This window comes from Falco punctatus, assembly GCF_963210335.1.
Source record: "Falco punctatus genome assembly, chromosome: 4".
NCBI lineage: Eukaryota > Metazoa > Chordata > Aves > Falconiformes > Falconidae > Falco > Falco punctatus.
This window is the reverse complement of record NC_137583.1, coordinates 57,145,859-57,158,764: the sequence shown is the minus strand read 5'-3', so window position 1 is coordinate 57,158,764 and position 12,906 is coordinate 57,145,859. Positions and strand designations below refer to the sequence as shown.

The 12,906-nt window shown below is 44.5% G+C and overlaps 1 protein-coding gene across 5 annotated transcripts in view; it reads right to left on the bottom strand.

Annotated features, from left to right (window-relative positions):
* Window positions 1-12,906, bottom strand: part of LOC308063652 (sodium channel protein type 5 subunit alpha-like) — a 224,945-nt gene that overhangs the window by 68,502 nt on the left and 143,537 nt on the right. For all 5 annotated transcript variants that reach the window (XM_080386919.1, XM_080386920.1, XM_080386921.1 and 2 more), the window contains one exon: window positions 5,003-5,473. In XM_080386919.1, the coding sequence (XP_080243045.1) occupies window positions 5,003-5,473 (471 nt within the window). The remainder of the gene's footprint in view (window positions 1-5,002; window positions 5,474-12,906) is intronic.

The window sequence follows — 12,906 nt, the reverse complement described above, 5'->3', positions numbered from 1 at the left end:
TATATATATATATGAGGGGAGCACTGCCAAGCGAGAAAAAAAATGTGACTATCATTGGGAAAGCGAGGCGTGCTCTGGAGCAACCAATACTCAGTCAGTGTGCAAACTCCAGACAACGCACACCCCTTGGGTCCCCTGTGCCCACCCAGACCCAAACCCCTTGAAAATCACAGCAGAAGTGCTGCTCTGCCTTGCAGGGGTCTAGGGAAATCACACTGGGAAGTGCAGCTGTGCAGGTGAGAAACTGGGAAAACCCTGGGAGGCACTAAAAGACACTGTCCCCTTCCCACAGGCACTATTCCCTGCCAGGTCACAGGAAGGTGAGCCCCAGCAGGCACAGCAACAACTCTGCTATTTCAGGATTTCTGCAGCCAGGGGTGAGCCTCAGACAAGAGGATGGGCCAGCCCTCCGCCTGCTTCGCAGTCTCAGGACGGCACAAACTGGCCAGAGTGGGAGCTGGGATGTGGTCAGGGCAGCGCTCCCATGGTGTGTGCCGCATGTCGAGCAAGGGGTAAGGAGCTGAAGCTGCAAAGCGCTCCGTCCCGGCAGCAGGCAGCCAGCACTTTCCGTATGACCCAATTAGCCACTCCGTCGGAACAAATCAATAATGGCATTTTCTGAAGACAAGCAGGCAAGTGCTGCTGGCTCGGCACTGCGCTGCATGTGAAAACACAAAGGTGTTAGCTCTGCAGAAAGCAGCATCCGTCCCTGGCTTTGTCACCGCAGAGAGGGCAAACGTGAGGTGTGGCCAAGAGCCACTAGCCACCGTGGCACGGATTTTCTTCTCAGGGGCATGCTATAGACAGATCAAGTTGAGGGCTGTAGTTTCAGTAAGGCAGGCCGTGTAGTAATTACATAAATGTAAGAAAGGGGAGAAAGCAATAGCAACCCTGTCGGGCTGACTCAAACAACAAGGAAAAGGTAGAGCCATGCAGAAAAGGATCCCAATTGTGTGCGGAAAGACCTGGGTGTCATTGAAGTCTGAGGTAACAGAAACAAGCCAGAGTCCAACAGTGAAAGTGCAGGACATCATACTTTGGGGACTGATTGAGGATACCCAGCATTATTTATCTGGAACCTTCTTTTAGTCCGTTGATCACAGGATTCCTCTGAACCACAAAGTGATGTCACCGAGAAAAAGGCACACACTGAGCTGTGGGCACCTTGAAGGTTAAGCAATACTAAAGCAGGTAATTTTAAGATTTAATCTTTGGACTTATATATCTAATGTAAATGGTACAAACCCCGCTGATGTCTGAAACTTTCAACGTAGTTGAATTGCAGGTAAGTTCTGGTAGGATCCACTGTGTTAGGTGGGCTGGACTGTGCACACTGAATTGTGAACTGTCCCCATAATCTTACTCCTTCAGGAGACTGAAAGCTGATGTCACATATTAAAAGATTGTCTTTACAAGCAATTACAAGACACTCTGCGGAGTTTCAGGAAAATAATTTCCACATTTTAAACACCTAGGAAGCCAAAATAAGAACCCAAAAGAATCTTGAGAAGATGCAGCCAGCATGTTGCTGCTGAGATTTTGTGAGCTGTTTTCCTGCAGAACAACCAATATTTAAATTATACATCTCAAAGACGGGGAAAATGGAAGACAGCTATTCTTGTTCTCATTATAAGGCTAAACTTATCAAATCCTGAAGAAATCTTCTTCATCTGGACTGACAGGGAAACACCTCCCCAGCACTATAGAGCACGGCAAGGAGGGGGGGTTATGTAAAGACATAAGCTAAAATGTTGCAGTGATGGGCATCAAAACGCGTGTCACACAACAATGACAAATAAATTTTTGTCACTCAGCTTTTCTTTCTGATCCTCTCACCATTTGTGTGGGCTGCAGGCATGTGTCTCCTGGCTCTCCGAGCCAGCAGAGCATCTCACTTACATCTCAGTAATCAAAGGAGATTTAGAATCTATCAGGTTGGGCTCGCTCCTTCAAAACCCTCTCAATGACAGTGCCACAAATCGGTAGCTTTCAGGAAGACGGCTGCTGCCAGTGTAAGCTTTGATAATAGAAATGGCAGCTGAAATTTAAACTTAGACATTTCTATTACTCAGAGGAAAATGTGCAGTCACAGAAGGGTTGCTCATCATCTGAAATTTCAAACTGCTGCATGTAACACTGTGGGGCCCATTTCTCATAGCCACAAGGGCTTACTTTAGAGTAGTTTTGTGACTTTTTGGGAAGAGACCGGCATTGGTACAGGAGCTGTAAGCTGAGCTGATCATCACCCTGAAATACCCCACTGGGATCAACAGCTTTGGGGTTCTGCTGGAGACCAGCCTCCCTTTAGCCTCTCTGTCATGACAGATTAGTCCAGACCGATGTGAGCACCCAATGCATAGAATATGGTCCAGGATCCTCAACTGACAGAGAAAGTGTAAAGGACATGCAAGAATTGTGTAGGTTCACCGAGCCATGCCCTCGAGAAACATACATACTTATACTCCCCCTATAGTCCCTTTTTATGCATCTCCTTTCGCATCCGATCCCCTGCTATTGCACCAAAATCAACATGCATGAGGAGGATGGCATGTTCTGGCAATGTTGCCAAAGGGGCTGCTAAATTCCAGGTCAGCCAACAACTTTAAAGAAGCAGGGCACATCATTGTCTTCTCCTGAGAAGCAAAATGTATATACACATTCTCTTTGTACATACTAAAATGTTTAAATATGTAAAAATATGGATTATAATTAGAGGAAAGTTAGAATAGATTTGAATGTTTAGCGTACCCTTGGTAATTCTCATTTCATTTCTGCATGATGCCCTCCACACAAAAAGATACTTCACTGTAATTGTGCCCTTTCAGTGCAATCATGTAAATTTTGCTCTTGTTTGCCTTGTTCTTCCTTTGCGAGCTCTGCTGTGGTTATCATGGCCATCCTGGAGGGAAGGAGGTGAAGACTCCCATGGAGCTGGATTAAAGATGCTGGGAGTGAGTGGGGAAGTTTATTTCTAAGTCCCACATGGCTGCCCTTGATACAAGAGCTAGTACGCTGTAATGCCCACAAGTCTATATTCAGGGAATGGGGATTTCATACTGACCTCCAGGTGAAATAATTTCTTCTGCAGTAACCTATGTGCTGATCAAGAGATATTTTTTTTTTTTTGTGGGTCCAGAGATCATACGTTTTTGCAATGGGCATCATTACAAATGACAGACTTTTGGGTTGTTTAGGGGTTGCTTCCTCATGGCTCTGTTCCTTATGGAGGGATTTACAGCTGTGCAAATCTATTAGGGTTTTGCAGGAAAGCAGATGCAAAGCTCATCACACAGTTACAATTTCTGCTGTTGAGCTTCTTCCTATTTTTGTGTATTTATTATGCCAATGTATTTTGAGTCTTTGAGTTGGAGCCCCCTTGCATGCACACATTTTCCTCTCTACAAATCTGATAAAATTGTTCGCTGTCTGTATGAACTTGCTTCTTGTTTGGACCTTTTCAGCAGCAGACCCTTCATGCCTGCAGACAAAGGTTGCAAACCATTGATCAGGGCTACGCACAGCAGAACAGCAGTGACCTGCAACAGCAGCTTGTCAAAGCCTGGAAAACACTATTGACAAAGCTAATTAATAGATTTCTCTACTCCACGCCTTCTAAAAAACAAAACCAGAACTCCAGAATGAAACACATTTACACACTATTGAACGTTTTTACACTAGTCAGTATTTGCATATCAGCTGATACTAAGAAACCCATCTACTATATTGATATTTCACTTTCCAGGTGTACTCTGCTTGTAGGTTTAACTAATGCAACGCTGAGAATAGAGAAGGACTTCAAAGAAAAAAAAGAACGTATTATCCATGCCAACCACACTAATCCACAGGTCATTTCAATGAAAGTGTTCCTTGAAAAAGATACAAAAAAGTCCCTAAAAGTGTTTATCAAAAATGTCAGACTGCTTTTTTGTGTTATCCAGGTGTCTGTTTGGATAGTAGGGCTTGATGATAAAGTTTTCTGACCCCTTGTTGTCAGCTCCTCAAGGGGATGATCAGTGTGTAAGACTTGCTGGTAAGCAGATGTACCAACAGTGAAAAAATTTCTGCAATGGAACAGCAGAAATGAATGTTTAGCAGCTGATTTGTGCCCACCTCCTGACACAGAGTCCTTCCTTGGGGCTTTTTTAGAACAGCCCTTCCCTAAGGACAGTTTTGCTTTGAAACTCTCTTCCCCTCAACTGAGAGACTGGGGATCCCTCCTGACAGCTGGATGTGAAACAGGAGCCTGCTGAACTCTGCAGGTCTCAGCCGGCATCGGAGTATGCTGTATCAAGGCTGGACGGTCTGGAAAACATTAACTAGATATGGTGTACGAAGCCAAGAGGTAAAGCTGGTAGAAAGGGGAGAGGGAGAGAAGGAGTTAAAGAAAAGTGTTTCTGTGAAGACTTTTCTTCGTTTCACACCAACACCTCTCACCGTACAGAATTTTTCAGCCTTTACTACTGGCTGCTCTGGGGAAAACATAAATCTGCCATATCACACCAAAAACAGGCAAATAACTATTTTTTTCTGTCTGAATACATACAATTACCTATCTTCTCTTTCTCTGGTGCCTGTCTTTTTGGATTTTTAAAAGAACTGCCTGGCCCTCAATACTTGCTGTACAAATCAAACCAAGCCGTTGCCCACGCACACTGAGAAAATCCCCTGTCACAGTCAGAGGACCTAAGATTTGTTCTGTAACATTCCCATGATTCAGCTGAAAGAAAGAAAAAAGAGTCTTCTGTGTGAGAAAGGGTTTAATTGCTTTGGTTAGAAGGATTAATCTAGAGAAGCACAAAGAATACAAAGAAAGGGAATGGCTCTTGTTGGAGACTGAATTTTGCTCTTGGATATGCATCTGTAACTTCTTCTGAAGTTAACAGCGTATCAAAGGCAGGATTAGGCCATGGGACACTTGCATCATGAGCCATGGATCCTGACCAAGGGTGGGAACAAAGGCCATCTCTAATAAGCTGCAACTAGTACACGATTACTTGCCTACCTGCTCCATTTCCGTAAAGGTGCTCTGCTCCTCATCTTCCTCCTCGATGTCTGACTCACCCACAGCAATAGGAACACAAATGGACAGGTCAGGATTGGTCATAAAATCATCATTGTCTGTAATTCCTAGGTGTTTCTCCCCATTTTTATTCATCCCATCCTCAGCATGGTTCTCTTTGTGATTCTCCATGTCTTTGCCAAGCTCAGCGGCTGTGTGACTGTTCACACAATTGTTAAGGGCACCTGTATTCTGGGCAGCAAGCTTCATCATCGCCTTCTTTTCAGCCGTCGTCTTGGGGTGCCGGAGGACATTGCAGCAAAAATTCCACATGGTGTGTTTCACGTACTGAAGACCCCTGTTGATCCTAGCAAAAGCAAGCTGCAGGTTGTTCATCTCCCCATCCTCGTCTGGTGCTGAGAGGTTGTCAGCGCTGAAAGAGCTTAGCAGCAAGGCAAGGAACAGGTTGAGCACCTGGAACGAATAAAGTTAAAAGGAAATCAACGACCCTTACATTTGGAGGATGGATGTTTGGTCTTGGAAGCAGAAGGGTCTGAGTCTCATCTCATCTGTGTCACCGTAACACCACCAGCGTTCGTGGAACTATGACTAATTATAGGTGTTTCAGTAGGAAAAGGAGGTCTGCAGGCATTTCCAAACACATATTTTCAGGTGCAGAGGCATAGCATGGACAATAGCACACTCCAACATCCCCTTTCTCCCTCCCACACCCCAAAATACAGAAAAGAAAATACAAAGCTCAGAAACAGGATATGGGATAAAATTTCCATTGGAAGCTACATAGTGTAAATGTTCTTATAAATGGTAGTATAATGAATTTCCTGTAATTGCCAGTATTCCATCTTGGAGAAAATCACTAACTGCAACCCCAATTGACATCAAGAAAGGTACTGCTATGTATAAGGAAGAATTTTTTTTATGATGAGAGTGGTGAGGCAATGGAACAGGTTGCCCAGGGAGGTGGTAGGTGCCCCATCCCTGGAAGAGTTCAAGGCCAGGTTGGACAGGGCTCTGAGCAACCTGTTCTAGTTGAAGATGTCCCTGCTCACTGCTGGGGGTTGGACTAGATGACCTTTAAATGTCCCTTTCAACCAAAACTAATCTATGATTCTATGATAATGTTAAACAAATGCATGACACAAACCAAATATTACATTCTAAGCATTTGTATTTATTTTCACATATAATCTTGATTTAAATATCCTCTGGGACATGAAGAAAATCTGTTGTGACTCTGAATAAACACCTAAGAGGTCACACAGTTTCACAGTCTTTTCCCACCAGGCAAAAGCAAGCCATCACAAACTGGATTAATGTGGCCAGCTCTGAGCAGGGCTCACCCGCAAAAAGCAGGCTTGGTCCTGGAAATGCTGCTACTAGTCAGGAAAAAAAATATTTGAAAAATTTCACAGGTGTATGAGAAGATCCAAACTGAACTGGAGACTGTCAATTGGCTTTCTCTTGTTCCTGCAACTTCAGAACTGTCTACCTTTGCTGGTAGGGCACAGCAAGATTAGACACAACTAACATACTTGGTGATTTAAATCTCTTTTAACCTTCCCTCCCCCAGTAAATACAACTTTATCAAATAAATAAAGCCGCCGCCTTCTAGAAGGCTATTCCCAGTAATATATCTTGCAAGCTGATCACCGCTTGCTGTGTGCGGGACATTACACCTGCTCGTGGTCTGAGCAGGAGTGAATTACAGCTTTTGGGCTGAATTGACAAGGGCAAGAAGCTCATACCAGATGTAGATGCCTGGGATGACAGGAATGGGGCAAAGGTGATTTAAACCGATATCAGCTAAAATATATTTACCCCAAATACACTAAGAACAAATTTCCTGGTATCAACTCATGTGCTGCCTGTACAAGGTGGGTGGGTGCCAGCTCTGTAGCATTGCAAGGGGGAGATCAGTGCTGCAGCACTTGTGCCATTTTAGCAATAAAATGGACTTTGTGAGGATATTTTCTCTGTGATCTCTTAATGCTACCAGAAATACTTGTAGGTCCTCTGGCTTCTGTTTTTCCGATAGTATTTTAAATTTATAAAGTCTGCTAGACCAAAACAAACAGTACGAAATGTACTTATATTTAACTGGACCTTACCAAAGAGCCATAAGCTTTTGCTATCATCCCCCCACCCTATTCCCTCTTATTTCAAATATTTAGAATAGATGAGCTGGAATTTTGAAAATCTGGCCTTAATCACTCAGGAGACAGTGCGTTTGAAGTGGCCTGTCAGTTCTGCTCTGTAAAGTACTCTTTGCAATCACTGTGATTATAAATGAGAGCAGTTGGTAGCACAGCAGATGCCCATATCCACTACAAACTACCGAATAAACCATTGCTGCACTGAGCACTATCCTGCTCTAAAGTGAGATTAAAGCCAATTGTTTCTTAGCTGGTCCATCATACTGGACTGTCACTGACAGCTTGTGTGGGTCTCCTCTTAATCATTGCGGCAGTCTGCTATGAAACAATCTATTATTTCATATTCCAGTCGGAGGTATTACAAGTGATGTTGTCTGATATGTAGTTGAAAACCAGAGCACTGGACACACTGCCGAACAGGTGGGAGCCCATCGGTGAAGGAGTTCCTGGGAGAATCACTTTAGCCATTTTCAACCAAGTTTGATAGAAGTATGGGGTCTCAGAGATGACAAGCATCCTGAAAATAAGCATATGTCTAGAGAAAAGACACTGCCCAATTCACCAGTGCAGACAGAGCTTGGAACAAGCTACAGCATGTCTCCTTCCCAGTGGCAACCTAGGGACATGGGAAGGAGCTGGAGGAAGAGAGGGAATAAAGAAATCCAGAATAAAAATATTCTGAACTTTATAGGTTCAATTCAGTTACCTTAACAAAGGTATCTACTGTTTTTGAGATTTTCTGAGACATCTGCACCAGACCTACAGGAGATGTGCGTCCTCCTAAAGCTCCAGCTATCATCCAGCCAGGGCATGACAGTTGCAGCAGGCAATCGACTGGTGGTGGTTGGGGAACTGAATCACTCTTCAAGGATGGCAGCTACCTCCAGACCCACACACCAAAGCTTGAGGGTCTAATGGGGTATCTAAGCCCTGTTTCAATCAAAAGAAAACAATCACGTAGACAACAGAGCCTGATCAAATCCGGGTGCCCACCTTTGGCTGCATGCATCTGCCAATATGCAGTCACCTAGGGCCAACTGACCCTAGCATGCCCAAGTCATCTTGAGGCAGGTGGCCAACAGGACACACTGTTATGGGAAACCTGTGTCCAGTTGGAGGCCAGGATGGATAGCTTACAGTATCCCCAGTGATGCTAAACAAAACTGAGTCAAGCCATAGAACTCTGCAGACTTTAGTGGTAGCTCAGATGTCTTCTCCGTACATGAATAACTTTACGTAGGTACCCAAATTTTGTTCTGAAGCTGAATTTCCTCCTATATTTCATTCATTCTGCTGTTCACAGAATACCTTGGTTGAAATGCCTTGTTTTACTTTTCTGTGTTTATTTCGGATGTCAAACTACAGTTACATAAGTTTATCCAGATACACCTGCAGGTGTATATAATAGGTGGTAACATTCTTAGTATTGTTATTTACCATGGATTATTAAGGCAATGTTGTTTGCTTCCCAGAAATGCAGCTGACATTTTGCACAAAGAGCTATTTGCACTTCATGCTTTTAGCCAAAAATAAATCTCAAATATAATTCTCTGCTTCCTTTATAAGCAGGTAACCTCAGAGTTGTATTGCTGGACGTTCAAACAGAGTGAACTGCTGTATAAGCACTTTATGTTTACTTATTCCCCCCATTTCCCTGTACACTGCATTTTCCAGAAAAATGTGTGCTCAACCCATGACACACCACATTTCCTGTAAAAGGTTACTAATAATATCCAGTTCTCCTGGTTGCTAGAGCAATGCTTTCAGTTTAAGTAAAAGCAAACTAAAGACTAATTCAGTTTTCAAAAGCAATGGCAGATTTGTAAGTCAGTATGGATCCCCTTAAAACGAAATCTGCTTTCCAGTTACACAGAGCAGCCAGACTCTGAAAGTGGGTCGGTTTTTTGGTCTTTGATGTAAGGAATCAAATGACAGATGCACTCAAAGAAACCCCAACTCCTTTAGCATAATGATGTTAAACATTTACCCTAATGACAATACAGCATGCTTTCACAGACTTTCTCACTCTTAATGCCTTTCCAAAGCTAGTGACTCTGGTTATGCTGCTATAAACATATATATCATACCATATAAACTTCCAGCAGCTTAATGTCAGGTGCCTCCCCAAGATGCTTAAGCTGGAGGGGTTTTCCTAGGATGTCTCTGCGTGATGGAGACAGTCTGGCATCCCAGGAGATGCTGAAGAGCTGAATGATCTCTGGCAGTGGAAGCATAAGCTAGGGTTTAATATCTTGCAGCTAGATTAAAGTTAGGACACTTACTGATGCAGGCAAAAATAACTAACATAGAAACATAGAATCACAGAGTATCTCAAATTGGAACAGACCCACAAGGATCAAGTCCAACTCCCTGCTCCTTGCAGGACTATGTAAAACTAAATCTAACAGCATCATCCCATGACTTGTCAAACCCAGCCAGGTGTCCAGAAAGTCCTTCTTGGCGTCAGTCTGGGACTCCATGCTCCAGGCCAGTGGTGGCCAAACTTTATAACCAGGCAACCTTTACCAGGTTAGAGGAGAGCTCGGGATGTTTCAGCCCCAGCCTGAGCAGAGCTGCAGCACACAGGTAGCAAGCCTGGCATTGTGCAAAGTGCTGTGCCAGTTCTGTGGCTGCAGCAATTGAAGAGCACAGAAGCATGAAGCCGTGAATTTAATTGCTGGCTCCTCAGCCATGGGGAGAAAGCAGGCTGCTGGAAGGACCCCTCCTCCCCAGGGAGTCCTAGGCAGGGGCTGCTGGTGGAGGCTGGGACCCACATGCGCTGCCATAGTGGGCTGTAGTCAGAATACCTCAGCTCCATCACCTCCTTTTATTTTGGCCAACACAAGACAAAAGCAGACCATTTCATTTCAGATGACACCTTCTCACCAAAACCTCCTTGAAAATATTTCCACAAACTGTTGCTGAAGTTAAAAGACACTTGGAGCAAAAGTGTCTGACTACTCCCTCATTTGCCTTCAATTCTTGTACTTAGCTTGATTTGGGGAAAATGGAGGAATATAGATCTTTATGTATCTAACCTTCCACCTGTCATTCAGTCAAACAGCATGCAGCCCTGCAGTCCTTCTGCACTCCTGCAATCTGATTCAGCAATGCATTCACTGCCCTGCACCCTCACTGGTGTCACCCAGACGGAGGGCATTTGGCACCCCACTCAGCACTGCGCCAAACGTCGGCTGGAAACCCACTGGAAAGTCTAAGGCCATTTCTTAGCTGATTGAAAATAATTCTGGTGGGGTGTTTATTTAGCTAGGAGCAAGAATGACATTGCACCTGCACAGGTTCAGTGGCAGGTTTAAGCCATCCCCAAGGTGAGGTCCTCAGCTACTGGTCTTCTTTGATTGCAGAGGATCTCATACGAGCTCACCCATACAGCTTCTCTTGTAGTGGAAACCGTCTTGACCACACACTGCCAACAAAACAAGTAACTTTGATTTTCAAACCCCTGATCCTTTCCCCTGTACGAAATTTAAATGAACTTTCACACTCAGCAGCCACTAAGGCCAGACATTCTCATCTATCTGCCCAGACCACACAGGACAAACCCTAGCAGGCTGCAACTGAAGATGGGGTCACTGGCTGTAAGGGGGAGGTTCATAGAGCAGAGTAGTTCAGAAGCAGCTCTCCGAGCACTTGTTTGCTTGTAAACGCACAGGACACTTCAAAGAACCGCAGATGTGTACCGTTCTCTCATCTGAGGGAGACAGAGGACGGGGAGGACAGCTACAGGGGACTTACATCACCTGAGGGTGCTTCCCTGTAGTAGAGAAATCTCCTAGGAGCCAGCTAAGCAGGTTTCTCTATAACAACAGGGTCCAGAGCAGAAAACATGCCCCATCAGTGAATTCTGTCATGCAAAAAAGAGAGCAGTTAAACCCAATTGTATGCCTGTGGCAGCCCGCTGTCACCGCTGTCACTCAGCTGCACAGAAAAGCCCAGACAGCACAGCACGGTGAGGCACCTGCCAGGATCACCAGCTACTCATCTCATACTTTATTTTGTGGATAAAACAGGACCCATACACCTCAGCCTATTCAGACCCACTTCTCTGGCAGTGCCTGTTAAACACAGACCAGCAAGAAGCTCTTCAAACACTCCCTGAGCAGTGGAAAAAACTGATTTTCTTCTTGTTTGTTTTCTGATGACAATGGACTTCTGCACTGTTCTTTGGCTAGCACAGGTGGGAAAGATGCAGTTTTCTCTTTGGAGGCCTTGATGACTCCTAGCAAGCCTAACACAATATGTACCAATTATTTTATTTTGTTTAGTGTAGCAAGATCCATGAAGCTGCAAAGAAAAACTGCTCATAAAGGGGCTTTCACTACATCAAGGAAGTGTTAGATCTCAGTTTAAGACAGAGACTTGCAGTAATAGGTCATCTGGCCCATCTCTCTGCTACTGGAGGATTATCCCTTTCCTTGGAAGTGTATTTTCCAATCCTTTGTACATTTTCATCCCAGGGCAAAGTTTACCAAGGGGGAGTACTCCTGCAAAAAGCAATTTACATGATCAGTTATTTTCTATATTCCCTTTTCTATTTTTTCGGCTATTTGTGCTTGGATAAGAAGCTTATACCCTCCCAGCCCAGTTTCTCTTTATCCTGTAGTCAATCTCATAATCCCATTCTCATAATATCTTAGTTTCTCGCTGACAAAATGATCATGATACCCCAGGTATGGCATGAGGTCCTTGTGGTCAGGGCAAGTGGGAGAGGACACCGGTTGGAGCAAGGTTGACCTCCTTCATGCTCCTTGCCCCAGATCAGCTAGGAAAACACACCGAAACGGGGACATGGATTCCCTCTCTTGCAGCCATAGAACTTCCCAAGTGGACTGTGCTTGATCCTACAAGGCAAGCTAGCCATTGTGGATGAAATGTTTACGGAGCACCATGGTACCAGTTTGTTGCAAGAGGAACTTTTGCTTATCAACTCCATGTTAATCTGTTTGGTAAAATAACTGATCTGTCTGTTTAAATATAAGAAAATGCAATATAATAAAAATAATGCACCAAATTCAGCCTATTTCCCATGCAAAATCTGTCAACTACTTTATGGTGGCAATGAGAGTGGGTGTTCTCCAAATGAAAGAAATATGGAAGTAAATATGGTGGGAATAATTCTTTCATATCCATCTACTAAAAGTGGCTATAATTTCAGTGATTCCATGTGAATGATTTCCATTTTCCCTAAGACAGAAGAGAACAAGGCCTGATTTTCCCCGAGCTTCACAGCAACCATGTGCATCCCCTGCCTGTGCAGAACAGTGCTTGCAGGCAGCGCGCTTGGGAAGCACAGCCTTGGGCACGGGTAGCACTCACACTGCCTTCAGGGGAGGCAAAGGCATCTGGCCTTCTCTTTATTGACAGGCTAGGTCCAATCCAGATGGTCAGAGGAGCCTGAGCCCCATGTGTCTCATCCTAAAACTGGTGGCTGCACAGGTGAGATGCAGTGAAGGAATCAAAGTGCCTTTTCTCCCCATTGACTGTGAGGAATGGGTAGGGTGCTGGCATAGCTCCAGCTGTCTTCATGGTAGACTCCAAAAACCAGTTGAGATGAATGTGTGAGCTTCCTCCCCCCCAGCCCATGAGTGGGTTTGTGGTATTGACCGTAAGGCTACGAGTCTTGCTGACTGTTCTCCACTGTGGGTATTGACACTATGTTTCCCTGCAGTTTCAGTGGTCTCCTGCACAGCCGGTTGCCCTTAAGTGGTACAA